Below are 27320 nucleotides of genomic sequence, written 5' to 3' on the forward strand. Positions count from 1 at the left end.
GCCATGAAAAAATTAACGCCCTGTACACTATTTTAAATAATTGTTATTTCAGCTTGTTCATAATACTAAACTAATTGTTACTAATAATTTTGAATTAATTATCTATATAATTAACAAATAAATTAATGAAAATTAAAAATGTTCAACACCTTGTAAATCTAAGTGGAAGCAATTTAAGATATTCCTTTTTATAAAGTGTTTATCTTAAAATAAGCTCATAATTCACTCATTTTATTTTTTACCATCCATTAAGAAGTACCCCGCATATTCAGTACTGCCCTTATGCGAGAGGATGAGGTTGGGCAACCCCCAGGGTGGCAGACATTTCTAGTCGGTGATTTTTTTTGGAGTTAACGAGACGGTGATTGGAAATTTCGCCCAGGACGCCAAGCGAGCTAAGGCCGACCCTGTATGCCTGCTCAACAATTTTAGCGCATCAAAATTTAAACCAGGTGCACGACAAGTGCCTGAGTAGAATTTCAAATAATTCTACAAGAAACGTGGGGCAGATGAAACTAAGGCCCCGATTTCATCACTTGAAGTTACGTTGTCTTAAAGAAGGGAGACGTTTTCTCAATAATACATTTAATTGTTAGTGGAATGTAGTTTGGTTTCCATTTAACACAACCAATATTACAAGGCGACCAGAATAATCATTATAGCAACAAAATATACACACACATACACATTTAAATGGAAATCGTTAATTTACTTGTGAAAACACGTAAAAATAATTTACGAAACATGTTTTTTAATGAACGTAAACGGTGAAAGGCGAGTTTTGAGTAGATAAGACGACCAATGTCCAAACGACGAATATTTTATTATGCGGTTAACTGTGGATAAAGATACTGTTAGCTTTTGTATTGAAATCGAGACGGCCTATGACACTTTTTGTGTTTTTGTGGCTTTTCTCATGATTAGCATACGACTCAGGAAATTCATTTCGTTTGAACTCGGGGAAAATGCCTGCGTGCGTCAACAAGCATCCCCTTGACAGCAGTAAGGTCAATAAGGCCATTTACATCAGACAATAATTGATTAATAAAACTGTTAAGTGAGTAACTAGTTAAGAAATGCATAGTTTTGTGTAATAAATCAGATTCTACGGAATAGGCGAAGCGATGTCCGCAATCTCACACGAGCAGTACCGACGTTATGGGAGGATGAGGAGGCGAGATTGGGCAGCGAACTTTTCATGTCAGAGATTTTTCTCGAGGGTAATGGACGATTAATAAAAATTTTGCCCGGACTTGCTAAAAACGGCCCTACTCACGAGTTAGACAAGTAAGTTTGATACATGTGTTTTTCAAGTTTTCTTGTATTGTGAGGAAGTCACACACCTAGTGCAAAGAGGAAAAAGGGTTTTAATGGGTAGTCGGCAATGACATGCTGTTCATGAATCGCAGACTGATCAAGACTTTTCTACCCACGGTCAAGACAATGAACAGGAATGAAAACTTCCAATGAGGTTTTACAGGAAAAACTGCATAAGTCGCACATTTACGTGTGATGAGATAGCTATTTCTCAAGAAGAGACTAGTTAACTGGCGTGGACTAACAGCTATACTTAAGCTACTAGAAGTAGGTTTGAGGAACTCGTTATTCTACCACTGAGATGTTTTTCACACTTGCCCCCTTGAAATTCATACCAAAACCACTCAGTTGCCGGTTTAATATCAAGTATATTTGTTATCTAAGTTCAAATAACCTAAGCAAACCGTAATTTGAAAATAAGCAAATACTCTTATTTATTCAAAAATTCAAATAATTTTAGGTACGCGCTCTGCTATCTGCCAGGAAAACGGTAAATCTGCTTCGCTATAAATTATTATGGAGACTTCTCTTGTAACAGAAACTATAAAAAGACACAATTCATCATGTTTCACGCCCTTATCGCAAGGACAGATACATATGTCAACAAGGAAGCCTTTGTAAACTGGGGGTGTTTGTTTGTTTCTCCACTGGCGATACCGAAATCGATAATATGCCCATCGATTATTCTTCTCGTATATTACTGTAAGAAAATCACGCCTTTATTCTCTACTAAAATAAACGGAGATATCTGTTGCATATATTCTACAGGGCTAGTCAACGAAACTCTACTTTTTAGATAGTAAACAAATAGATACTGAGAGATGCATATAAAAGTTTTACCCAGAAGCACATTGTAGGTACAAAATATCCTACTTGCCGGCTCGAAGTCATGTAGTAAATGCTGTTTACCGTACAGTTGCTGTCAGTACCGGCCTAAGGCGGGGGAGAGGTTGAGCAATCAGACTCGCTCAGGCCGGCTCTGGTTGAGTTTGGAACAGCAGACTTTTTCATTTTAAAATTTGCTATTATATATTTCAGTTTAATAAAATAAATAAAAATTGGTCAATTTGATTCGGAAAATTATTCTTGTTATCATAAAAATCGTCATTTACGAAAGCGTTGTTAAACTTAAAATGAACAATAATTGTCCGACCCGTATGGAACAAAAACCGGTTATCATTTTTATATACCATTGTATATACATATAGGTGTATGGTGCGGTACCCCCAGTCCATTATTGATGCAGTACCTTTACGGAAAACAATAAATAACGCCGCGCTAACGATGAGTGGCCAGTGTCAACGATTTCGAATGTACCGGAACCCGAATATAAAAAAATACCATTTAAATACCAAATAAGTGACACTCTTCTTTTTAGCTTTCACATGATGAATACTTTAGAACCCAAAGGAACGGAAATAAAATACCCATGAGGGTTTTCGACGAAATACTCCCTTACAGAGCCGATCTTAGCAAGTCTGGCGCCCTGGGCGAAATTTTTAATCGCCGCCTTCTATCCCCAAGAAAAACTATCTGCGCCCAATCTTGCTTCCCATAAGGTCGGTATTAAACATATGATATAAGTAAGTGGTACAGCTCAAGGGTTAATTTACCATTTAAATAAGGAATTTATTACAATGTTCTTGAATTTGAAATAATTTTTTGGCTCTAGTAGTGTGGCAATAATCATAATTAAACTAAAAAAAAATAAATAATGAAAAATTTAATTTAAAAAACTACTGAGGTAAGAGGGTGTATATATGTTATCCAACATTCGAGCGTAACCCAGGAAGACGCATTTCTGACCCAAAATCTTCCATTAATTACGCGGTTTTTGTGTAGACCAATTCAAGCAGTATATTCACGTAAGTCAAAGCATGTCCAAAGCTCCAGTTTTCGGAAAGACAAGGTCGATTTTGTGTTAACAGGCATGAATAAAGCCCACCCTGCATATCAGTATATTGTTATGCATTTAAGCAGGACTGGCCTTAGCAAGTTTGGCGCCTTGGGCAAAATATTTTGTTACCCCTACCGCCCAGAAAATCCACGGACTAGGAAAGTCCACTACCCTTCCTGGTGTGTCTCCCAACCTCGTCCCCTCATAAAACCGGTATTGCCTTCCAATACAGAGTGTGGCGCTAAAAAGTTTTAATTCAGGTTTTTCTTCTTCTTAACCAATAAATGAAAATATGCTTGGCCACTAAACCTTAATTATCAGGGGGACACATCTCTTACATATTTGTACTCCCACAAAAGAATGGCTGTCACCTTTCAAATCTTAAATGGCGGGGTAGAGGGGGAAGGGGAGGGTCAGTGTTATCATTCTTTAAAGGAATTTGAATTCCTTTGGTAATAGCACCTTTTATTTAGAATCTATTGATTAGTTCGTGAGAAATAATGAAATATAAAATGAAAATATGAAAGTAACAAAATTTATTGTTACTTGTATCTATAAAATAAATGTTGAAAATGTCTATCTCCAATATTTATACAAATATAAAGGCATTGTGCGAAATATTCACGAACATTATGAAATATTTCGGAAGTTACTTGTTGGCATTCGTACAGTACTCGTTGCCGCAAGTCTTATAGAGAATTGAATTTGGTTTTTAAACTTTAAAATTCAAATTCCTCTACAAGAAAAACTCCAATGACAAATCGGAAGATCTTGCAGGCCATTTACATAATTTACTTCATTAACACAATTGGCAAGGAATTGTATTATTTTTACATTTCATTTCTTTATTTCTCACAAACTACTTTATTCTAATGCGGTAGGTCTCATAACAAAGTAAATTCGAGTTCCTTTAAAATAAGATATCACTGCCCCTCAATTTAAGATTTAAAAAATGACTGCCACTTCTTTGTAAGGGTTGGTGAAGAGGAGGTACAAATATATAAAAATGTGTCTTCCTAAAAACTAAGAGTAGTTCAGGTCCAAACATATTTTCATTTATTCGTTTACAAGATAAAAATCTGAGTAAAAAATTTTTCGGTGGGCCACCCTATATACGGATCTTGCACAGCAGAGCCAATCTACTCACAATGGCCTATCCTATTTTTAAATCATGGTTAGGTGTTGGTAGATGCTGGTAGTAGATAGAAATGGAATGTTTAAATTCCTTGTACGTAATAACGCATAATTTATCCCACATTGTGTTGGCCAATTTACATCAATACACACCTCTAAACCTAATAAAACAGACATTGTAATGGCGGTAAATGAAATTAAATAACAAATTAAGCTGCCGAGACGGATTTATTATTCAATTCGGGGCCGTTCTAACGCTTCTATGTGCCAAATCGTGTCACTAATATCCAGCATTCGTGTCGTCTAAAAATACGGTTCCCGTATCGGTACCACCCACGATATCATATTTTGATACGTGGTTTCTGTTTTGCTCAAGTTAACTTTCATTAATTTCGAATTTTTGTTATCTGTTGGGCTTTCTAAATAATATAATGAGGGGGCGGGTTTCGGCACGACAATGCAGGAAGCAGGGAATCGAGCTCAAATCTACAAAAATTATTTGTAGCATTCCCACTGTTCCCAAACAATCAGGACAATGTGCATGTGAATGACGCGATGTTCCAAGTTTAAGATGGTTAAATTCAAGCTTCTGGTTATGGGTCAACAGTATCGGTACCATGGCAGCAATGCAGTGGTCCCGAATCAATATAGTAAAACTTAAAATAGTAAGAATAAAGACACCGACAACTAGCATTAGTCAATTTAAAACAGTTAAATTGGTTCTGTGCAGTGGTGGGCAAAAAATGTAGGTCGCTTAAGAAATTCAGATAAATAAAGTAAAATTAATCAGGGGGTCATTGGTCCAGTAGGTGTAAAACCATCTCTTTTTTCTGATAAATATGTATAAGTGCCAGATAACCAATATACAGGGTGTCCCAGGTCGCCTTTTGAATTGTCTTAATCGTTAAGATATCTTTTTTTTTAGAGTAAGAATCAACCCTTAAAAACTCTAAACCTAATAATAGCTGATCCTATATAAGGCTCTACTTATAAACGAAAACACCCCATGTTGCCTCAAACACGATCCTTGCAAGCTACATGGTAAAAAAAACTAAGCGATAGGCATCGTCCCCAGTCCGAAGTGTAAAGAGTTAAACTCTAGACAACAAAAAATCGATAGCCCCTAGTTTATATATTTGCATATCTAGGGTCAGCCATTGCTACAATAACATTCAACATGCCACTGCCTCTCCTAAAACCCAGTGGTCATTCCTTGAAAATTAGAAGCTAAAAGCCTTCAAACCAGGCCATCAGCTCTTTTTTATTGGCATTCTTGCTACGAAAGAATGTATCACTATGTTTTTAAATTGCACATCGTTATTTGGAAAAAATTATGTGACTGGATACAATTACTTTTGGTCTTATGGTACATTCCTACGCTAGCTAGTTTTGAGTTCACTGGTTATAACAGGACTGCACGAAATGCCTAAAAACCTGCCCCTTATATAACGATTTATGGCTTTATTACTATGTAAATGTAATTAATCCACAGGCATTAAAAATAGGCAGGTCAATTTGTAAAAATAATCGCCGTATGTAAGTGTCTCAAAATGTATAGAAAAATGATAGAAATAAATTCATAAAAAACGCTTAAGTATCAAAAATGTAAATCTTTAAGAGCACTTTACATTATTCAATACTGACGATTTTATTGATGAACTATAAAAATTTGCTGTTTTTGTTTTAAAAGTTAAAATTAAATAATTACTGATTCCTTGTTTTTTTCGTTTTAGGTAAGCGCGGAAGGTGACTTTGTGTATGCTCACGTGCGATAAAGTTTTATCGCATTCTTTACATATTGTTTTTTATATATCATTTTAAAAGTTTAAGAAAAAAAATATAATAAAACATTATCGCAAGAAAAAAACGCCTTGTTTACTCTTCGTTGGACAACAAAATGGGTTTTCGGAAATATGCAGGTCTAATGAAACAAAGAAATGTTTATTAACTATTATATTTATATACATTAAAACTATCTATCTGATTTAAATAAATTGTTTAGGTATATTGTATTATAATAATTCGCAAAACAAAATAAAAACATTAACATTTTAATAAAAGGTCTAATTGTCAGCAAAAAATACTTAATTACCATGTAAGAATAATCATATAACTACCTAGTTGCAACAAAAATTTTATAACGAGAGAAGTGTTAACTCCCTGCACATGACAGTTCTATGCTTAACTACATAGCGTCAAAATGAAATCTATGGCTCTCTGACATTCTCTCTTTCTTATCTTCTTGTCTCTCTTTCCAATGCAAAACTCCAATTATCACAGTAATCATGCCGCAAACAGCAGTCAATGCAGCAACCGACATAAGGATTAGTTTACTGGGTGTAACAAATAATTGTGCTTTCCATTTCCACGGCTGGGGAACAGGCCAAGGAATGACCACCTACATATAAATCAAATGTGTGAATTTGCACATAAAGAGAATATTAGTTATGACACAATTTACTAAAAATATTATAAGAGTTTTCTTCCAGCCGTTGTATTTCTATTCGTTTAATTAATTTCAAAAATAACCAGATACTACAAGAACCATTGTAATACTCAGGCTCAACTTTCTCAACATGAAATACGAAAACTGCTTTCACCACAATATCTAAGACAATACATCCTTCTACAAGTAGGATGTATCAGAAAAATTGTACAATCGAATAAAACAAGAGTACATATATGATATGATAAATTTTAAAGCCCATCTTAACTTTGATTAAAAGGAGTGCAAATATTAGATTCATTAGACAATGAACATTAGATAACTTCTTTACCTGGAAAATAACTTGTACGAAAACCACGAAACTGACCAATACTCTGTGTTTAGTTCAATGTTTTTATGAAATCTATCCCCTTAGTAAAGGTAGGTCTTTCGTTTGCTCGCACTTAATGAAATTAAACTTCAATAATGAAATGTTCTATACTATTACGCGGTTAAAACTGCAAAAAATTTATTATAAAAAAAAGCAACTCTTAACGGTAGTTGTTATTCAAAATGTTTCAAATGTGATTTAATCATGCGCTTACCATCTGAGAATTTGGTATAATTTGCGTCCAAAATTTCGAATAATTGGACAAACCCACGGTAACGGAGTCCACAAAATTGGGCGTTCTTCCCAAACCGAATATGGTGTAAGGAAGATTTAAACTAAAATGGGCAGATTGCGGCAATTGTGCGGAAACACCGTGCCTCAAGTTTCCTTCTTGTGTGGTGGTTTTATAGGAGATTGACGGTCCTAAAAACAAATTATACAACAACCAAAAAATGCTGCAAATTAAATATTTCATGACCAAAGACAAAACTTGCCAGGTAAATTCGTTCCATAAGTTCGCCTCTTTTTACCAACTCTGCCATTAATCATTTGATTGTTTTTATTGGTTAAACCAGTCAAAACCATAACTTTTATAAAATTGGCATCGTAATCTAGACTATTTCTGAAAGCTCCTGCTTGATACTGCTTGCCATTGTAAGTAACTACAATGCAATCTAATATGCCGTCTTGGTAAAAATCGAAGAATGCTGCCATCGCCGTTCCATTCCGAAAAGGACTTAAAGCATTCCATTTAATTGTATAAGACCTAACAAAAAAAGAACTATGCCCAACGAAATCCATACTTATTGGAATAATCATAGTTTCAAACAAGAAACACATTGCACCTTTTAAATTTTCCACAACCAGTTTGACAAGCTACATTCTCCAATAAAAAGGATTGAGGATGATCATCACCTTCTTGACTTAAAGTGGCCAGAATATCAGGGTAGCCATCCATGTTAAAATCCCCACTTCTCAAAGTAATTACATTGGTATATCGGCTTCCTTACATAAATAAAAAAACTTAATTTCTATTAATTTAATAAGTCAGAAAACCAAATACCAACCTTCTTTTAAATAAAACCGCCACAAATTTCCAGAATCATCTTTAAAATTGACTTGAAGATTAATCCATTGTCCATCTGCATAAACCTATTTTAATTTAATTGCAGACTATAGCAAAAATAGACTACAATCACCATACCATGAGGGCAGGTGCTTGACAGTTGCCATTCCTATCTTTTTCAGCACAAACTGGTGTTACTAAGTCCATGGTCCCTTTCAGTTCCACATCAATAAATAAGGATTGACCAATGATTTTACTGTTTTCAGGATGTCTAATTGTGCCATTGTAAATAAATTTGGGTTCATGCTCTCTGCCAAGCCAAACCTCAAAGTGGTTTGGGGTTGTGATGAAAAGATCCGCCATAAAGTCATAATTAAGATCTAAACAAATTCACATTCAATGAATACAACCAAATATTTTGTTTAAACATTACCTAAGAATGCATGAGCATGAGGTCTATGCAACTCCTCTCTACTATGGTTATCTTCCATTGGAATTGCCTTTGGTGGTGTTCTATCTTTATTGAAAACCCAAAACATTCTACGCTTTTCTTTATCTTGTCCAAACAAGTCTAAAAACATTGAACTGGCTTAGTTAAAAATGGAATAATTAAACCTATCTTAGTTTAATTACCAATAATCATATTTTGATCATAATCCATAGCTAGTGGTTGTCCAATCATTTGGATGAGAGGTTTGTCTTTATCAGTGGTGCAATTTAATTGGTCAGCACCACCCCACATAATGAAAACATTTGTTAAAGATATGCCTTCAGTATCTTCCTCTGGAATTAAAAATCATGTAAGAGTGCTTATGTCACTAGTAAATTCAAGGAATAATTCTTAGACTAGAAAAATAAAAAATATATAATAGACATTCAAGAAATTAAGTTACCTGTTCTTTTAAAGGTTGTAGTAACCATGACATCCATCATAGCATCACCATCGAAATCTCCTGGAACCACACTGGTTATTAAGGAATTACTGAACATGCATCTCAAACGATTTTTGGCCGGACGTAGAAGAGGTTCCTCTTCATGAGCAAGTAATATTTCCAAAGTTTTACTGTTGTCTAAAAGCAAATTTAAATAACTGAATATTGAGCTAAATACTTAGCTAAATAGGTTAACTTCCAGATTTAAAGAAAGAGGATATTATTTGCAATCTAGTATAGGATAGATGTTTGGATACATTTTAAAGATAGAGGTAAAATGACTAATCCATATACCAAATCTATTTTATTTTCAATTTCACTTGTAAGGTAATAAATGAAAACTTTAACAAATCTGAACATATATTCGATATACTAATAGCTGAAGGATTGGATGAAATAAGCACTCTCATACTAATTAAAGTGGTAAGTATGAGAGCAGAGATATTGCTGGATTAGTTACAATTCAAATAGATGATTAAATTATTTACCTAATATCACAAACACGTCCGTAAGTTCATCTGAATTGAAATCTCCGAATGCTGCTGGCATTCCATCAGTAAAGCCCCCAAAGACTAAGTGAGTAACATCACTGCCATAAATATTCCAGGGCAAAGTAAAAATAAGAAAGAGGTACACTTCTTTCCACTTGATTTCCATATTTATGGCTCTATATAAAAGTTTAGATTTAGAGGCATAACAAAATTATTCTCTAATCAAATAACAATCTCCGTTTTAAGCCTTGAAATTAATAATAAAAAAATGTAAAACAGTGTATATGTTTTTATTTACCATTGACTATGACATCGACTTGACAGTTCCTATAAGAGCTTGCGATTTTGATTAGTGGCTAGTTTTCAACCAATCGGATTGGCTAGCTATCATTGCGGTTTCAATCCGATTAATTGAAAAGCCGCTGAGACAAATTAATTAAATCTGAAACCACGTTTCCGAAACGAGCTAAAAAGACTGTCATGTCACTGTTATCGACACGATATGTTTATCGCCGACGATGTTGCTACGTCATTTCCGCCGTTTTTTACTAATTTTCTCATTCTGTCGCAGTTCAAACATTTTTCAACTTTTGCGCAAGATTGTTAAAGCGCATTCTCGGACACGAACTCCAACTCGAATTTTATTTCAATTTCCAATTCCGTCGCCATTAATTGCGGCGAGAGTGTTCTAACGTTTCAGGGAGATTTTCGTCGGGCCCGACGACAAGGGAGTTCGCTGCTCCCGCACGTTTTTCCATAGTTTTTCTTAATTTTTACTGAAGCGTCGAAGCGTTTGGAAATTGTAGATCATTGAGATATTTTTCTCCTCTGTGTTAATAAACATGGCTTGTTAAGATGTCTACCTTCACAACTACTGTTCGCACTCCTTTTGGAGGAGCACTCAGCTTCCAAACAATTCCTGTAGCTTTTAAGACTGGACGAAATGGACGTGAAAAGCAATCGCAATGCATCAAGTACTTCCAGGGGGCCATCTGGTACTGACCACCTCAAAAAATATCTAGGTAAGAAAATGAATTTACAGCTAATACATGAAAAATTTACTCCATGATTCTGTCCCAGGCGGAATTGTTTCTGCGCAGCTACCCAATTTTTCAAGTGCAAAATGTGCAAAACCATAAAACATAATTATATACTTAATAATTTTTTTTTCTTGAAATAATTTTTGACTTTGCAGATGTTATTGCCAGTAAGCAAGGGGCACGGGGTGTACCCAAAAAGCGTGAGCCCTCCTGTGGGTTGTCAAAACCAAATGAAGCCATTCATAACCTTCAACCTCAACCTCAACGCAATGGAAAGGCTATTGATAAATGTCCCAAACCTCGTGGTTTTTTCGACACTGGTAAATTATTTATTCAAAAATAAGTTGCAAAAAAAACATAAGAACACTTCAACATCAGGCATTCTTCAGTATTTAAACTTAAAATTGCAATAAGGGTGTTAGAACCTTTAGAAAAAATTAATTTTGACTTATTTACATTTAATTTTTGTTCCTTGTGGCTATTAATTTTTGCAATTTGGCTACCTCTTACTGAGTTCTTATTTTATGTTTTTTAGGTGAAGTATCTAGAGATGAGGAGGCCAGCCTAGAACACTTTGATGAGCCAGAATTGGGATCAGTTTTTTCACCAGGTAATAACAATATTGTAATTAAACTGTAATTCAGATTACACATTTATTGAGACATTTATTGTTAACAGGCAGCAAAAAGCAAAGTCTGAATCATTTGTTGAATTTTTCTTTTGCCCCACGTGACAACCAGGCAAACTACCCATCCAATTGGGCAGAGAAGAACAAAAATGGAAAATGGTTGACTACAAGAAAGCATAAGTACAATAAAGAGCAGTACTTGCAAGCCAAGTAGGTTGTTCCAATCTTCAGATTAGTCAGTAAAGTAAAATGGGTTCAGTACAAGGAGACTCTAGCTTATACACAAAACATCCAAATTTCAAGCATATTTCACTATTTAAATTCATGCATCCACACCTTTTTACCCTTTTTGATTTGGCTTATACTGTTGCTAACTAATGCTATGCTATTTCTTTGTGTTTAACCTGCTACTTATCTTGTAAGGTGGCTGCAATGCCATAATTTTTCAGTAATGTTATCAATTATATGTTTGTAGTTGCCAATTTATCGTCAATGAGAAAGGTGATTATAAGCAGTATATGTCTGATCCTGATGCCTTGGTTAATTGGAATTTAATAGAACAAATAGTAAGTACCCAGTAATATTAGTATTGTAATAATATATTTATTTCTTGTATAGAATATCCAAGCTGAAGGTAAGCCTTCATGCCCCATTTGTTTGGATTCGCCTATTGCAGCAAAAATGACCAAATGTGGACATATTTACTGTTGGCCTTGTATGCTGCATTACCTGTCCCTATCTGACGATCAATGGCGCGATTGCCCCATATGCTATGAGCCTTTGAGAAAAGATGATCTTAAGAGGCAAATTTAATTTTGTCATAATCATTACTGGGAATTATCAATTTTTTTCCAGTGTTGTTGTGGTTCTCCATAAAACGTTCAATGTAAATGACAAACTCGTTTTTAAACTAATGAAAAAGCCAAAAGGTAGTTTAGTTGCATATCCAGCCAATTCTGAACATCAAGTAGAAAACATTGTCTACAACATCTCTCATAAAACTGGCGCGAATGCGTCAATGAAGCTTTTGTCAGCCAATACTAACAATATTTTGGATATCATTGAAAGAGAAAGTAAAGAATTGAGTAAATTTTTGGCTGAAAATTTGGACTCTCCAGAGACCTGCTTCATAGAAGAAGCCATACAACTACTAGAGACCAGAAGGAGTGATATATTAAGTAGTCAACATGTTACTAAAAGTGCGAACCACAGTTTAAATAAAGGCACAGCTGTTTCTTTTAAACATCGAGATAATTTGGGCTTGAGTGGTGCTGCCAGTGCCCAAACTATGAAGTTTCATTATTTCTACCAAGGTACCTAATAAGATCACTCCAAAATAAAGTGTATTAAATTTCTTTTTTTAGCTGAAGATGGACAGCACATGTACTTGCATGGAATTAATGCCAAGATGTTGGAATACACATATGGATCTTTAGAATTTGGTCCTCAAATTCTGCAAGGTAATTAAATCTATATTTAGAATGATAGAAACCTAAGCGATTTTGATTTCAATAAATTCTAATGATTTTCAGGTCGAATTGTTGAAAAAGAAGGAGGTTCAATGACAGATGAACTCCGCAGGAAATTGAGATATTTAGATCATTTGCCTGTTACTTGCCAATTTGAAGTTGCTGAAATTGAACTACATCAGCCGGTTGTTACCAAAGACACTGTGGATTACTTTAGAGGTATTAATATATAATTTGAAGTTGATTTTGTTCTTTGAATAACATATCAAAACCTACAGTCGTTCCAGCTTATATCATGTTGTATTGGTCAATATTGCTGGAGTAATAAATTTGTTACTCTTTAGCATTGTGAAATAGATAACTATTGTTTCTATATTCTTTAATGAAATAATCTTTTTAGATCAAATTGAAGCTCGTAGAAAAAGAAGACAAAGACGAGCTAATGAAGAGCGTCGCCGTGAAAAACAGATACAAGTTGAAGAAAACAGAAAAATTGGAAAATATGATGTTCCGGAGTTACACCTAGAGAGTCGTGACCAGTTCCCTGGTAAATAAATTTAAAATAAGTTTTATCAATATAGTAAGATGTACTTTATTTAGATGTAAAGGAGTCTCATATTATGTTCCCTGAATTTTCCGACTTGCGGCAACGTTCAGAATCGGAGTCAACTTTCATGACCCAAAGCGATAACGGTTCTTCATCAGATTTAAGCTCTTCATTTCCCGGCCTGTCTTTGGATAATCATTTTATGACTTCGTTTTCAAAGGTAAATATGAATGGTTATTTCAGTCATTGCACTGGTTTGTTTTTGTGAAGTTAAAATGGTTTAAGTTATTTTAACTTACATTAAGTGCTAAATAAATAGGAAGGTTAATTAACCATTTTAAAATTTTGTTTTTATTATGGTCAGTCACCTTCTAACAGATTAATTTTATGAAATTGTAAATTTTTCACAAATATATTCTCAGATATACTTAAAAACTATATGAAAATGCTAATGAGATATTATCTGTAATTCCTTCTTTTTCAATTTTCAGGTATTGACTAGTCAGAAACAACCAACGTGGCCAGCACTGAGGAAGACAAAAACAACTGGTCAATCAACATTTGCATCAATACGTCCCCTTAACTCTACCGATTCCAACAAGGCGACTGAAGCCAAGAAATGCGAAAACTCCGATCAAGAAGACTTCAGAGCTGTTCCAGAATATAAACGAAACATTAATGATATGATTGCCGCGGCTTTACAAAAAGAATTAGAATTGAATAATGGTAATCTACCAGAAGGTATGTTAATGTTTTATGTGATTGTTATAAGAATTTGTTTAGCAGCATTTTATTGCAGAGGCCTCAGTGTCCGGTAAAAAGAAGAAAAAGAAAAACAAGCAAAAGCTTCTCTTCTCGACTCATATGGCCATTCCTGGAAACTAACTAGCTTCATGTTGTAATAATCTCCTTGACCCATATGGCTATTCCTGGAAATTAACTAGCTTCATGTTGTATAAAAAAAACATTATCTATGATGTGCAAAAATTTTAAATTAAATAGATTTTATTTAGTTCACATTACAATTATTAAGTTCTTGTATGTATTAATTTTTTTAGGTTATATGTTGCCACTGGCCATCGCTTAGTTTTGTCTAATATTGGTACTTTATATGTTCACCGTTTGCAATATATTCATTACGACATGAAAAGTTTTTTGTATTGCAACGTAAATGAAGTTTGTAAGACTAATATTCGTATAGGCATGTAAGATATACAATTTGTATGAATTAACACAATATACAGCAATACATTCTTTAATACCTACATGCATTTGTATAATAATTAAAATTCCTTGATTTAGGAAGATCGCTTAAAATGTCGAATGGCTTCCTTCTGGCTTTTCTTGTCAAGGTAGGTCTTAAAATAACACGTGATATTCAATTTATCGATGATGTTCAATAATTAAATCAATGTACTTACAAGAGTCATCCCCTCTTCCGAAAAAACATAAACCCTAGTTATATGTAAATCATCTCTACCTTCACAAATCGTAATTAACTTCTCTTCCTCAATGGTAGTAGTACACTAAAAAATGATAAATTAACCCGAATAGTCCAGATGGAATTTATGTATTAAGTACTTTTAAAGTATTTCCAGGCATTGTTTCTTCATATGGCTCTCCCAACTTAAAGGTATAAGTGGAGGTTCTGAAAGTCGTAGACGTTGAGATTGTCCATTGATCATCATCTGTTTTGGAAATTTCAATTGTTGGGTTTGAAGCGCACATCATTTTCCTAGGTATATATGGAACTCCTATAATGAATAAAACATTTTCTGTACTACCTTCAAATGGCATTAGTTCACTTCTTACCTAAAGCTTTGAAGTACTCATCTAAGCCTTCGCTTTCCGCGTGAGTGTATTTCCCAGTTATTTTGGACATCTTGACTATTAGCTTTAGTAAGTTCTTTTAATGAGAAAAAAAAGTTAAATGAAGAAATTTTTCGAACATATGCAAAAGGCTGTCTTATTACTACAATAACACAATCACCACTTCCAACAGTTATGATCCATTATCAAACATTTAAAAGAGTGTATTATGCCATAGATGTTTAATCTTATCTCTAAAACTATAAAAATATTTATAACTTATTAATAACTCATAACCATAAATTTTCTGAATGGAAGAAGCCTTCTGAATATAATTAAAAGGCGAAAGGCAAACTTGAATTCCTTCATATAATATACGAGTAAACCTTATATTAGGAACACCATTATTCGGCGAATAGCTAGAGGTAAGGGTGGTATAATCAACCTCACCTGGAGGATTTTTGCGCACTACTGATCCAACTCTGTTTTAATTATACGTAATTGGAGTCACCATAAAGTACAGAATTTTTCAGTTACTTTGAAACTTCTTCGAAAGACATAACGTAGCTGTTCTAAAGTAGTTATTTTAATCTCTGGAGTTCCTGCTCCGGTTATTCTGACAAGTGATGTGCATGAAGTGAATACATTCGAATGACACTAACAGCTGACTGTGATTTTTTGATCCAAAAACTACACAGAATTTTGTTATATTTTTTCGCAACAATTCGTGAATTATATTGATTTGTGATGACTGATAATGATACAACTACAACACCACCAAAAGTTAAAGATGATTGGATGGTAGGCAAAAAGAGGTTTTTACCAATTCTGATGTCGATTTTAAAATTACATAAAGTAAAATATAGAAATACCTATGGAAATGCTTTCTTATTGATTGCAGATCAGAGACTGTCTTGTATATGATGAGGAATACCGAGATTGTACTTCTATAAAAGCTCGTTTCAATCAGTTGTTCATATTTGGTAAAACTTTAGATTGTTCTCAATGGAAACAAGCTTCATTAAACTGTTATAAATGGGTTGACAACAAAGATGTAAAGGCAGCAGTGAGTTCTTACACCTCTATGCTGTTAATTTAATCAAATCTCAACAGGACATGCATTGTAGAATGATCTAGTTGAAAGTGAAAAGCAGAGAAGAAAAGAACGACTATTAGCCAATTATAGAAATGATGTATGGACCAAAAGAACCTTGCCTCCAGAAAATTGGAATGCTCCTTTACCAGAATACCTTCAAAAGGAGTATGAAAATTCTTATTTGGATTTCAAGTCAAAGGAATTGAGGGGGGAAATTCCAGTAACATTTGATCCACATATAAGTAGCTTCTGTACAATTTTATGACCAAAGCTTATTGCATTAGTGAGATAGAAATTCAGTTATATAAAATAATGTCGAGTGAACATTTAACTTCAAAATAAAATTAAAATGTTTTGAAGCCTATATTTTAAAAGACAATTTATTAAAAAAAAAACTGATTAAAACCACAATAAAAATAAGTAGTTTGATCTTTACTGTTAATTATTTCAATACCAAATAACTTTATTGCATATTGTCTATACTTTTAAACTCTGCTATTTGCTTTCCAATATTAAACAAAGAATCCAGAACTGAGCTTTCAGAGTCAGAGTTTAAAATCTTCACACACCTAGATACATAATTGCTTATGTATGCCTCCAAATCTTCCTCAGATGTCTTATCAGACATTATATATCTATTTGTAAACTGTGCCAGTTTAGACATGGTAGAAGTAAATGCTTCATCTAGGTCAAACAGTTCAAGGCAAGGTGTTGGTAGCTCACGAAAACAAGGAGGAAATACTGCTGCTTGCAAAGCTGGGTAAGGAGCTTCAAATTTGGGGGTAATAATTTTGAGTACCAAATGTTTCACATTTAAAGCATCATAAGCTTTGATGCTTTCAGGAACTAATAATGTGTTCATTGAGTATACCTTATGCTCAAATAAATTGGAGTAATCTACTACTGAAGTGTTGCTGACTACATCAGTTAAGCAAAGTTTAGGCTTTTCTGCCAATTCTGCAGTTTCAGGAACAATATTTCTGTCAGATATTTCAATGTCATCATGGTCTGTAGGTAAAAAATGTACTGGTTCATTGCTGGTTAGAAATCTTAGTAGTATTTCCCGAAACGAATCATTTTTCTCTTGGTCAAGATATTTGTCAGCAAACATGTATCCTGACCCAATTGCCACAATCTTGCCTCCAGTTTTTTCATTGTAAAAGACGGCTCCAAGAGGGCAGTCAATGGGAAAAGTTGAAAACCCACTTTTGAAGCAAATAACACTAGGCCTCATGACTTTCATAGTGCAGCCATATGGATAAATCAGCTTCATTCCCTCTTTGTTTTTATATAATGTTGAGTTAATTTGGCTGTCTGCAATGTAACATTCCTTGGGATGAAAGTACTTATAGTAATGAGTTCTTATTAAACAGTCTACATTTGGAGTAACACCAAAATTTTCGAGCAAAATATTGACATTGCAGGGATCATTTGGAGACCCTTCCGTCAGGAGAATTAACAATTTACCCCCTTCTTGGACATAATTTTCCATCACCTTTAACTCGCTTTCTTCAAAAAACATTTGCGGCGCTGGTATGATAAACAAGTTACAGTTCTTCAATAAATCCGAAGTGATTTCGTCTCTGTTTATCACCACTTTTGATGTGGACTTTAATTTTCTGTAAAAACTTTTGTAATTATCAGTAACCTTGAACAAGTCTTGTTTAGAATTGTTAAAGATTGTTAAGTTTTTGTTAATTTCCTCCATATTTTCTAATTTCTAAACTAATAGTGAATGCAAAGACTAGAACGAAGGATGATTTAAAAATCGCTTTTGAATATGTAAAATGTTGTTAATTATAGGGGTTGCTAGGCAACGGATGAGTTATTTTGAGTGGTCAGTACAGTCTTGCCATGTTTTTGTAGATGTGACCCTGGTTAAAGTCACGTGACATGGTCTACTAGGCTTAGATTAAATCTAAAAGACGTCTCTTGACTCTATGATCTACTTGATTCACGGTTTTTTTACACTGATAAGAAAAAAATATAGCGAAAGGAATCTGAGGAGGGAGCAAGCCACACTAATCTTTCTCTGTGGGAAAAGTTAAATACAAATATCTGGGTTATTAGCAGTAGGGTTAAAATGCCGTGTTGCCAAGCTTGACATATGACTAAGACATATGACGTGAAATAAAACTAATCAAAAAAGGTTTGACAACTGAGTTCCTAGCAATATTCTTTATTCATTACTCACTTTTTATTTACTTTATTGTTAAGTGGTGTTTAAATTTAACAATTCAGTATTGTTTGATACTGTTTAACCGAAATAAAGTTAATGTGTAAATGATTAAAAAACCTTCCTTATACCTCCCACATAGTAAAACCGTGTAAATTAAACCGTTTTGCCAGGATTACCGATTGTGTAATAATTAATATCATCGTGTGTTAATATTTTGTTAAAAAAGACTGTTCTGTGTTTTGCCTATTGTATCTTCAGAGACGACAATGGCAAACAAGGACGACTATTTGAACAATTATCGGAAATTTTTCGAGTATTTCGCACAAACTGTAAACCCTAATGATCAACTGCCTGTCAAGCTTGGTAGTTACAAAATCCTGAATCTAGAAGTAGTTGGTGGAATAATTGATTGGACCTCCCAGTATTTATCACAAAAGTAAGTATAGACACCCAATTAGTATTATAAACAACAACAACGTTTACATACCAAAAATTTTTTGAATGTTTGTTTACTACTTCCACAGATATTGCACTGTTTACTTCTTGGATAAATTGATAAACTTGCTTTAGCGCCTGCGCGTGTTATATTTTTCTATTTTTCTAAACAATTTATTCGTTCTACTGATCTTTTTCTTTTTGCATTATAACAATTTCTATCTATTTTATATGTTTATGCAGTGTAAATAAGTTAGGAAGTGCTTTGTGCCACCAAATCAGACATAAAAAATTTTTAAAACAGTAGTAATGAAAATACAGAATGCTAGTTTCATTTAAACAATAAAAATTTATTAAGTTCTATGAGATTACTAGAGATATTTCAACAAAAAGTTTTATAGAAGTTGATAGCTACTGGAATTTTTTTTTGTGAGGTGTAGTAGTCGTATACATACTAGCAGGTTATGGAATATTTTTCAGGAAAAATATACTGTTTCACAGATTTTTCAGAAAATATAATTTAATTCTTTGCTTAGTTCTGAAAAAAAAACTGTTTTGATCTTTAATTGTTATCAAATTGTTAAAAATTCAATAACATTTTTATTTAATACTATTAGGCACTGGAAAATAAACCTTCTATTTTTTATACTTTTTCTTCTCCTTTTTGCCAATGTTTATATTTACCTGACTATTAGTAATCTTCTAAAATGAAACTATCATGCTAGTCCTTTTGTGTACTCATAAAAAAATCACTTTGGGAGAATGTGCTCGCAAAATTTGATACAATTCAAATAAATATATTAAATAAAAAATATTCCCTTATGTCTTATGCAATCAACTAAATATTTATGGAAAGCTAGGTAGGCCATTGATTAGGTCAGAGTTGGCTGACATATTCGTAATAAGTTTGCAATTACAAAACCATGAACAAAACTTGAACTTGAAATTATGACTATTTTTTTAAATATATCTGCTTTTAGCTCTAATAGAGCCTTTAATGTGGTGAAACCTCGGTCCTCTTGATAAATGTGGACAGCAATCATTTAATGTAAATCTCAAATGTGTTTTTTCTAGCTGCAGCATTTAAGAGACAAATGTTTTTTTGTGAGTGGGCTTTACCAACATAAAAACGTAAAAAAGTAAAATTATACCAAGAGATTTTTCATTTATTTAGAGTTTAGCGTCATAAACATATTTTGAAATCAAAACAGAAGAATGTTTTCAGATACAAAACCATCAAAAGGTAAAAAAACAACCAAAATCAGTCAGTTGTTTTTTTCTCAGATAGTTTGTATCATTTAATAATAATTGCGTAGGTAGCCATGATATTGTTATGTCATCTAGGTACTTTTAGATTGTAACAGTGACTTTTAATAATGAATCATTTTCCCAAATGAGGTGTTGTTTAGTTTTGATTTGATGTTTCCATAACTTTTATATTTACTGCAACTGCAAGTTTCACTGCAGTCTTGCATTCTCATGCTGAATTTTTGCCTATTCGCATTGGAATTCCAATTTAGCCTCAAAATTTCAAATTTCCCGGTTTGGGTCTCCACCCACATTGGTAACGTCGCTGATCATATGGTTGATAACTGTGTCATCTGCAATGCCACTTATTTAATTGTGTCACCCTTATATGCATTTTAATCTCGTGAATACGACGCGACGAAAAAGGATAGACATGTGTTTTGTGCCGATTTTGCTGCTCTGACCAATGAGGTTCATTGATTTATTCTCAAGGTTGTCGCATTATGCCCATGCGCCGCCTTATCATTTTTCCGAGAGGAGAGATGGCTGTTTAGTCTGTTGTCAAAATAATAAATTAATAATCTTAGCGAAAAGCTTCCGATTAAAAAGGTTTAAATGTGGTTTTAAGGTAAGTAAAATTGACTGCATTCTCTGTCTTAATATACTGCGTTTTGATTTGCTGGTTTTATGAATGTTTCATAGGGTTCATTAGTTAACCTTACTCTCCTTAAGTTGCAGATACAAAGTAGAAAATGAATTGGAATCATTGGCAACCTCAGGAAAGCATCCTAGATACTGTGAAAGAGGTATTGCAAGAGGCTCTAATACCTGATAGTGAGGTGCAAAAGAATGTACAAGAAAAACTCAGTATGATTCAAAATATTACTGATTTTGCTTCATATCTTTTGTACATTCTTTCAAACTCTTCATATCCAGAAGACATCCGATCCTTGAGCGGTATTTTGCTTAAAAACAACCTTGTTGTAACATATCCAACACTGGCACAAGATACCATTGAGAAACTGAAACAAAAGTGTCAGACTCTCTTAAATGATCCATCTAGAGATGTAAGAATGAGCAGCTCAAGCATTATAGTTATCATTGCAAGAGATCATTTAAAAAGTTGGCCAGAATTAATTCCATTCCTTATTAAGTGTTTTGTGGCCCAAAATGAGTATAGTGAAGCTGCTTTAACAACACTGTTCAAGATTTGTGAAGACTTAATTAACCATCAGAAAAACCAGGATGAGATTTATAATATCACTAAAGAAGTTTTCCCAAAATTTATTGAAATTCTTTCCAATGAAAATTGTGATCTGAACCGAAATATTGTCAAGTTAACCAATCAGTTTGTGCAAGACTATTTCTCTATCATGAAACAGTCTTTAGACTTGAGTGTATATCTAGCAAATGTTATCCATTTGGCAAACACCAATGATGTTGAATTGCAAAAATATGTATGCCACACATTTGTGATTTTTGTAGACAAGCAAGAAGAATCACTTTTGCCACATTTGCATGCTGTTATAATGTATCTGTTAGACAAAAATCAGAGTGATGATTCAGAGGTTCAATTGCAAGCTTGTGAATTTTGGTTAGCCGTGAGTAAGCTACCTACATGCAAAGAAATTTTATCACCATATATTGATAAGCTGCTTCCGATATTGCTAAAGAATATGCGCTATTCCCAAGCAGAACTAAACATTATTAAAGACACTCTGGGATCAGATTCTGATCAAAAAGACCTAGCTAAAGATATAGCGCCTTTTCATATGCGAGAAAGGAATAGCCAGGATGAAGATGACTATTTAATTGATAGTGAAGAAGATGCTGGAGTACAAGTCGATGACTTTGATGACTTTTATATGGGTTGGACACTAAGAAAGTGTAGTGCAGCTTCCTTAGATACATTAGCTGTTAAATTTGGCGATGATATTTTACCTGTTCTCGTGCCATTTATTAGTGAAATGCTTAATCATTCAGATTATCTGTTAAAAGAAAGTGCCATTCTAGCTCTTGGAGCTATTGCTGAAGGTTGCATGAGTGGTCTCAAGCCACAATTGCCAGAACTGATTAACTTCCTTCAATCCTCAATGTCAGATGAGCATTCTGTTGTAAGAGTGATCACATGTTGGACATTGAGTCGTTATGTTTCCTGGATTATTAATGTAAAGGCAGACTCTCCACAGACTTATTTTATTCCAGTTATGTTACTACTTTTAAAGCACTTTATAGATGATAATAAGAGGGTTCAGCGAGCCGCAGTGTCAGCTTTTTGTGTCTTTGAAGAAGAGGCACAACTTAAATTGGTTCCTTATATTGGTATTATTATTGAAGGTTTTTTATTAGCATTTGACAGATTTCAATCTAGGAGCATGTACATGTTGTATGATGCTGTAGGCTCACTTGCTCAATCTGTAGGTACTCACTTAAGTGACATGGAGTTTGTTTCTAAGTTAATGCCTCCATTAATGCAGAAATTTATTGAGGGTGATTCTTATTACGACGACCACTGTACTGCCGTTTTAGAATGTTTAGCAAATGTAATTCCTTCCCTTGAGGTGTCATTTTTGCCTTATGCTGAGATTATTTTCTGCCATTGTCTCCAACTCATAAATGATGCCCTTATTCATAACCTTAACTATCAACAACTTCCTAATGAATTTGATCCCCCAGACAAAGATGCAATGAGTGTAGCTCTAGATGTTTTATATAGCATGGCTGTAGGATTGAAGAACCATTTTGTAAAATTTGTTACTAACAGTAATCTCTTGTTTTTGCTTTTTACAACAGTTCAAGATAGCTTGAATTTGATTAGACAAAACTCTATTGCCCTATATGGAGAACTTGTGACCTTATGTTTCCCATTTTTGGCTCCCAGTGTTTGCGATTATATCCCTTTGATTGTTAAAAATTTAGATGAAAATAATGATAGTGTATGTAATAATGCTGCATGGGTGATAAGCAGGTTGTGCTCAGTCATGGGGGCTAATATTCAACCCTATGCCCAAGAGATTGTTCAACAATTCGTGAATATCTTAAGAGAACCAGTGGTCACAAGAACCATGCATCAAACTGTGGCTGTTTCTCTATGTACAATGTTATATGTGTGTCCCGATGTTCAGCTTCAAAACCCTACAATTGTTTTAAAAAATTGTTGTATGCTAGTTAGAAACGTTCGAGATAATGACGCCAAAGATTTGGCCTTTAGAGGGCTATGTTTGGTTATTGATCGATGTCCTGAGTTTAACAAAACATTCTTTATTTACTTCTGTGATGCTGCTGCTTCGTGGTTCAACATCCGTTCAGATTTAAAAGATATGATTCGAAATGTATTAATGTCAGTCAAGCATCAGTGCAGGGAAGACAACTGGGTGCCCTTTTATAGTCAATTTCCAGAACCCCTTAAGGCACGTTTACATGATCTGTATGGGGTGTGATAGAGAGATTCTATATTAAGGGGAATTAATAATTGGGTGGGAAAGCTTGGGTGCACCTACCTTGAATGTAAGCTATACTTTTCACTAAGATGGGGGAAGGGATTCAGTTCAATTAATTATATGAATTTATTCAGGGTGTTCCGAGAAAATGTGGCCAATTGGCTAACCACAGGCAATTTGAACATAAAGATTTCTAAATAGATACCCTAAGATTTCTTTATGCTTAAAGAATATGGTTAATGGGTTGGTCTTCCTTTTCGGAACACCCTGTATGAAAAACTACAAATCGGGACCTCTTTGATTCTTATTTATTACGTACGCTGCTAGGATGTTCTCATCTTTGACTTCGGTTCTTAAGTTTGTAAGACAATAGCAAATAATATGCTTGCCACGATCACAAGGGACTTATCACAGCCACAAGGATTTCCTATATTTTTGTAAAGTGTAATAGTATCATAAGAGAGCTTAATAACTCAATATCAATATATTTTAATGTTCTGGTTTTATATTCTAGATTCTAGTATAATAAGACATTGATATGCAGGGTAGTAGTGCTTTTTACGTTTGACTGAAATTCCTGAGCTCTGAAATTATCTAACTCTGTTAGGTGGGTTTCAACGCTGATTACATTAATAAGTTGGTAACATTCTAATAGATCAGTGAGTGTATAAATTCATCTATGCATTCCGTTGATAATTACATTTATTAAAATCTGTAGATGTAGAAGACTTAGAATATAGGAAAATTTCTAACTCAAATCTCTGAATTGATTAAATTATTCTGATTTAGATGTAGATGAATGCTGAGTGTGGAAACAGGCTGGATTTATTACGTGGTATTATTATAAATTGCTTTCATATATCTTGTATGCACATGGTTGGTGATAAAAAATAACATAGTCATGCTCTTTATATTATACAAGGAGTGCCAAATAAGTTTTAATAATAACCAAATAATGTATCAAATTAATAATCTGTTTGGTGCTATTCTCTGAGCACGGCCAATTTTCTCTTTGCATATCGGGGCCTCTTTGCAATAAAATGATTTTGGACGAAGTGGAAGACATTGGGTCGCATACATAAAACGGGTGTCGTCAAAAAAAAACTGGTAGGGCGTTGATTAAGTTATTTACTATTTCCATCGAATATCTAACGAATAAATAACAGCTGATAGATTTTTCCATGTCATGCCTGTGATATTTCAACACCTACTTGAGGTTTTTTTAATGATCACCCTTTACATGCGAGTGCGTCAGGCACCTACTTCATATGAAGAATATTTTCTCCACCAACGCAGTATTTATTGCAGTTAGGTGCACTCAGTTACAGCAATGGTTCGTTAGTGTAGTAGATACTTTGCATCTAGAATATCTACTACAGTGGTATATTTTGTAAATTTATATACTATACAGAGTGTAACCTATTATCTCAAATATATTTCACGGCGGCGATATTATTCTACAAATAATAAAAAACAGGGCAAAAATATTTCATATTTTTTCTCATATTCTGCATTGTTCTCACGTGTGTCTTGAATTAGATTTTTGAAATTTGGTACACTTATTTTCTTTAAGACAGTCTATAAGAAAATGTTAAAATCGTCGATACCCATATACAGAGTGTAGTTTTGGGTCATGTACTATTTTTTGCTTTGTATTTTTGTTGGAACATTGTATGAATTGCGATTCCAGATTTAAATTTTCTCTTCAATTCTTCAGCTTTTTGGTCCATGATGATATGTTACACTCTACATGCAACCCATTGTGTTCTTTTTCTTTGAGAAGTGGAAACTTCAATAATTTCCAATAGAGTTTTGTACTGTTGAAATTTGCTTAGGAATGATTAAGTGTTCATTCATTAGCAATATTTTAAATGGATTATCATAAATTAATCATCGTAATTCTGACCTGCCCTAAAATCAGAACTTTAATGTTCATATCAGTACGTGGGTAAACTCTAATATTCGGGAATCATTTGTGGCATTCGAGGTTCGAATGTTTCCCAAAAATAGGTCTGTATTTTTTTTTAAGTTTTTGTGAAGATCTAAATATTGTTAAGTGATTATGTGTCCAACAGATTACCAAAATTATCGTGTAACCATGTGTCATATGCATTACTCATCAGATAAGTGTGTGTACCTATGTGATTTTTAAATAAGAGTTATTACCTACCAAATGTATTTGAATATATTTCGCCATAGGTTGAATTCTGGTTATAAGAGGGTTTTGTTACGTGAATATTAAGTAAGTAGGTATTAGTTGAAATTAAAAAAAATGTGATTTATATTTTGTCTGTGAGATTATGTATCCTAAAGTAGATATTAGTTAAATTCAAGAATGTGATTTTTTTTTCGTCCGTGACATTAGGTAGGTATCTGATTATTTACTTTTCGTGATAACGCCTGCAATAGGCGTAAATATTGTTGTGTTATCTGCTATTTAAAGTACCTCATAGATACTAATGAGCTTAGTACCGGTCTTGCCTGGTCGGCGGATTTTCTTCAGGGTACTAGGACGAAGATGAAAACGTCCAGGATACCAGACTGGCTAATGCCGGCCCTAAATAAAGTATTACTAAAAACATTAGTAAGCGCCTAATAGGTACTTTAAATTTCTAGGATTTTTCTTGTCTCAATAAAGTTTTTCTAAAACAATGCTTTATGTTTTTTATTTTTCAGGATGCAAGAAACAATATCCAGAAACACAAACTTTCGAATAATTCTATTTTAAATTAAATTTTCAGAAAATGTCCAGAACATTTAGTCGCACCCCTGATAAAAATCGTCATAGAAGAAATCAGAAAGGGTTGTAAGAAACAACCTATTAATTACGGGTTTAATTCAAGCGATAACGGTAATAAAATTTGAACATTTTTATAAGGAGAGTATTTCTGTAGCTACCGATACTTTTCAGCGTATGAACCTTTGAAGCTGATGCAAGCTGTGATGGCCAAAATAAACGAAGTATGCTTACGGTACCTGGACAATAGTATGTTGTGCTCACTGCCCGCCCCCACAAATGTTTTTTACGAAACGAGTATATGTGCGAGACGAAACAGACGAAGACGAATGGAAGATCGACATGTTGTAATACATGATTTAAATACGATGTTCAATATCCAGGTTGATTTTGTAATACCCTGTTTGATGCGCACTCAATTTTTCTTTTCTTTAGGAAACTAGTCCGTCCAGTTATTTTGCAATATTTGACGGTCATGCAGGCCACGATGCAGCCTCCTATAGTGCCGCCCATTTACACCAGTACCTAACCGAGAACAAGTACTTTGCAAGCAATTTAGAGCAAGCCTTAAAAGATGCCTTTTGTAAAACCGACGCGTTATTTTTAGAGAAATGCAATGTCGAGGTAATCTCTAAAGGTTTTTGACTAAAGTCATTATAGTACATTTTAATTTTTTACCAGAGTCTAACTGGCGGTACTACCGCTGTTGTTGCGTTACTACGGCCTAAAGAAAAGTCGTTGTATATAGCTTGGGTTGGAGACTCTCAGGCATTATTAGTGAAGCAAGGAAAGATCCTTCAATGTGTAAATCCCCACAAGCCCTGCAGAGAGGTTTGTTGAAAAGTGTTGCAAAGTATTTGCTCTATTAAACCTAACTATTCCAGGATGAACGCGCGAGAATTGAGCAAGCCGGAGGTTGTGTGATGCATTGGGGAACCTGGAGAGTAAACGGACAATTAGCAGTTTCCAGAGCTATAGGTATAATATATCTTGTTGAATAGAGCGCTCCAATTGCGCTTTTCTTTCATTGCTTCCAAGA

At 33.9% G+C, this 27320-nt stretch overlaps 6 protein-coding genes, 1 long non-coding RNA gene and 1 pseudogene across 10 annotated transcripts in view; 5 read left to right on the forward strand and 3 right to left on the reverse strand.

Annotated features, from left to right (window-relative positions):
• Window positions 1-285: 285 nt before the first annotated feature.
• LOC136343435 (uncharacterized) lies at window positions 286-6751 on the forward strand. 2 transcript variants are annotated; one of them, XR_010732783.1, is made up of 4 exons: window positions 286-1057; window positions 1117-1584; window positions 1778-2876; window positions 6082-6751. It is a non-coding gene; the product is annotated as an uncharacterized lncRNA (long non-coding RNA). The 2 variants fall into 2 exon arrangements; XR_010732784.1 differs by lacking the exon at window positions 6082-6751 and having other exon boundaries at window positions 1778-2630; window positions 2696-6033.
• On the reverse strand, window positions 6384-10160 carry LOC136343430 (T-cell immunomodulatory protein). 2 transcript variants are annotated; one of them, XM_066290153.1, is made up of 11 exons: window positions 9952-10160; window positions 9651-9829; window positions 9124-9300; window positions 8864-9013; window positions 8664-8801; window positions 8369-8610; window positions 8232-8316; window positions 8010-8169; window positions 7659-7930; window positions 7379-7587; window positions 6384-6746 (listed from the first exon to the last, which is right to left on the reverse strand). In XM_066290153.1, exons 2-11 carry the CDS (start codon window positions 9817-9819, stop codon window positions 6534-6536), a joined length of 1815 nt encoding a protein of 604 aa, XP_066146250.1. In that variant the 5' UTR covers window positions 9820-9829; window positions 9952-10160; the 3' UTR covers window positions 6384-6533. The 2 variants fall into 2 exon arrangements, with proteins under 2 accessions (XP_066146250.1, XP_066146251.1); XM_066290154.1 differs by having other exon boundaries at window positions 9651-9900.
• Window positions 10161-10301: 141 nt separating this feature from the next.
• LOC136343429 (E3 ubiquitin-protein ligase RNF10) lies at window positions 10302-14602 on the forward strand. Its single transcript, XM_066290152.1, has 13 exons — window positions 10302-10675; window positions 10849-11013; window positions 11229-11303; window positions 11372-11531; window positions 11797-11887; window positions 11940-12124; window positions 12177-12634; window positions 12686-12781; window positions 12854-13009; window positions 13191-13337; window positions 13391-13557; window positions 13829-14078; window positions 14137-14602. Exons 1-13 carry the CDS (start codon window positions 10597-10599, stop codon window positions 14220-14222), a joined length of 2115 nt encoding a protein of 704 aa, XP_066146249.1. The 5' UTR covers window positions 10302-10596; the 3' UTR covers window positions 14223-14602.
• Window positions 14577-19006, reverse strand: LOC136343434 (fatty acid-binding protein-like). 2 transcript variants are annotated; one of them, XM_066290157.1, is made up of 5 exons: window positions 18909-19006; window positions 15150-15243; window positions 14919-15091; window positions 14759-14863; window positions 14577-14695 (listed from the first exon to the last, which is right to left on the reverse strand). In XM_066290157.1, the coding sequence occupies exons 2-5, from the start codon at window positions 15217-15219 to the stop codon at window positions 14636-14638; spliced, it is 408 nt and encodes a 135-aa protein (XP_066146254.1). In that variant the 5' UTR covers window positions 15220-15243; window positions 18909-19006; the 3' UTR covers window positions 14577-14635. The 2 variants fall into 2 exon arrangements, with proteins under 2 accessions (XP_066146254.1, XP_066146255.1); XM_066290158.1 differs by lacking the exon at window positions 18909-19006 and adding an exon at window positions 15597-15787.
• LOC136343433 (synaptic plasticity regulator PANTS) lies at window positions 15796-16671 on the forward strand. Its single transcript, XM_066290156.1, has 3 exons — window positions 15796-15947; window positions 16048-16212; window positions 16274-16671. The coding sequence occupies exons 1-3, from the start codon at window positions 15894-15896 to the stop codon at window positions 16505-16507; spliced, it is 453 nt and encodes a 150-aa protein (XP_066146253.1). The 5' UTR covers window positions 15796-15893; the 3' UTR covers window positions 16508-16671.
• Window positions 16656-18433, reverse strand: IFT52 (intraflagellar transport 52). Its single transcript, XM_066290155.1, has one exon. The coding sequence runs from the start codon at window positions 17948-17950 to the stop codon at window positions 16706-16708; it is 1245 nt and encodes a 414-aa protein (XP_066146252.1). The 5' UTR covers window positions 17951-18433; the 3' UTR covers window positions 16656-16705.
• Window positions 18455-27320, forward strand: part of LOC136343427 (uncharacterized) — a 56816-nt gene continuing 47950 nt past the window's right edge. The window contains exons 1-6 of the mRNA XM_066290151.1: window positions 18455-18857; window positions 26286-26395; window positions 26456-26664; window positions 26717-26905; window positions 26963-27112; window positions 27166-27259. Of these exons, the coding sequence (XP_066146248.1) occupies window positions 18688-18857; window positions 26286-26395; window positions 26456-26664; window positions 26717-26905; window positions 26963-27112; window positions 27166-27259 (922 nt within the window). The 5' untranslated portion in view covers window positions 18455-18687. The remainder of the gene's footprint in view (window positions 18858-26285; window positions 26396-26455; window positions 26665-26716; window positions 26906-26962; window positions 27113-27165; window positions 27260-27320) is intronic.
• Window positions 19833-26198, forward strand: LOC136343428 (transportin-2 pseudogene; annotated as a pseudogene).

The sequence above is a fragment of the Euwallacea fornicatus genome, chromosome 14 (assembly GCF_040115645.1).
Source record: "Euwallacea fornicatus isolate EFF26 chromosome 14, ASM4011564v1, whole genome shotgun sequence".
Classification (NCBI taxonomy): Eukaryota; Metazoa; Arthropoda; class Insecta; order Coleoptera; family Curculionidae; genus Euwallacea; species Euwallacea fornicatus.

Excerpts from the sequence above, each read along its gene's own strand:
- LOC136343430 (XM_066290153.1), bottom strand. The coding sequence starts at position 9,819 with ATGGAAATCAAGTGGAAAGAAGTGTACCTCTTTCTTATTTTTACTTTG. Across the intron at positions 7,931-8,009 it reads GGTTGTGGAAAATTTAAAAG|GTCTTATACAATTAAATGGA; the intron begins GTGCAATGTGTT and ends TTTTTTTGTTAG. Across the intron at positions 7,588-7,658 it reads TTATGGAACGAATTTACCTG|GACCGTCAATCTCCTATAAA; the intron begins GCAAGTTTTGTC and ends ATTTGTTTTTAG.
- LOC136343429 (XM_066290152.1), top strand. The coding sequence starts at position 10,597 with ATGGACGTGAAAAGCAATCGCAATGCATCAAGTACTTCCAGGGGGCCA. Across the intron at positions 13,010-13,190 it reads CACTGTGGATTACTTTAGAG|ATCAAATTGAAGCTCGTAGA; the intron begins GTATTAATATAT and ends TAATCTTTTTAG. Across the intron at positions 14,079-14,136 it reads TAATGGTAATCTACCAGAAG|AGGCCTCAGTGTCCGGTAAA; the intron begins GTATGTTAATGT and ends ATTTTATTGCAG.
- LOC136343434 (XM_066290157.1), bottom strand. The coding sequence starts at position 15,219 with ATGTCCAAAATAACTGGGAAATACACTCACGCGGAAAGCGAAGGCTTA. Across the intron at positions 14,864-14,918 it reads TGCCTGGAAATACTTTAAAA|TGTACTACTACCATTGAGGA; the intron begins GTACTTAATACA and ends ATCATTTTTTAG. Across the intron at positions 14,696-14,758 it reads CGGAAGAGGGGATGACTCTT|ACCTACCTTGACAAGAAAAG; the intron begins GTAAGTACATTG and ends TGTTATTTTAAG.
- LOC136343433 (XM_066290156.1), top strand. The coding sequence starts at position 15,894 with ATGACTGATAATGATACAACTACAACACCACCAAAAGTTAAAGATGAT. Across the intron at positions 15,948-16,047 it reads AAGTTAAAGATGATTGGATG|ATCAGAGACTGTCTTGTATA; the intron begins GTAGGCAAAAAG and ends TATTGATTGCAG. Across the intron at positions 16,213-16,273 it reads ACAAAGATGTAAAGGCAGCA|AATGATCTAGTTGAAAGTGA; the intron begins GTGAGTTCTTAC and ends CATGCATTGTAG.
- IFT52 (XM_066290155.1), bottom strand. The coding sequence starts at position 17,950 with ATGGAGGAAATTAACAAAAACTTAACAATCTTTAACAATTCTAAACAA.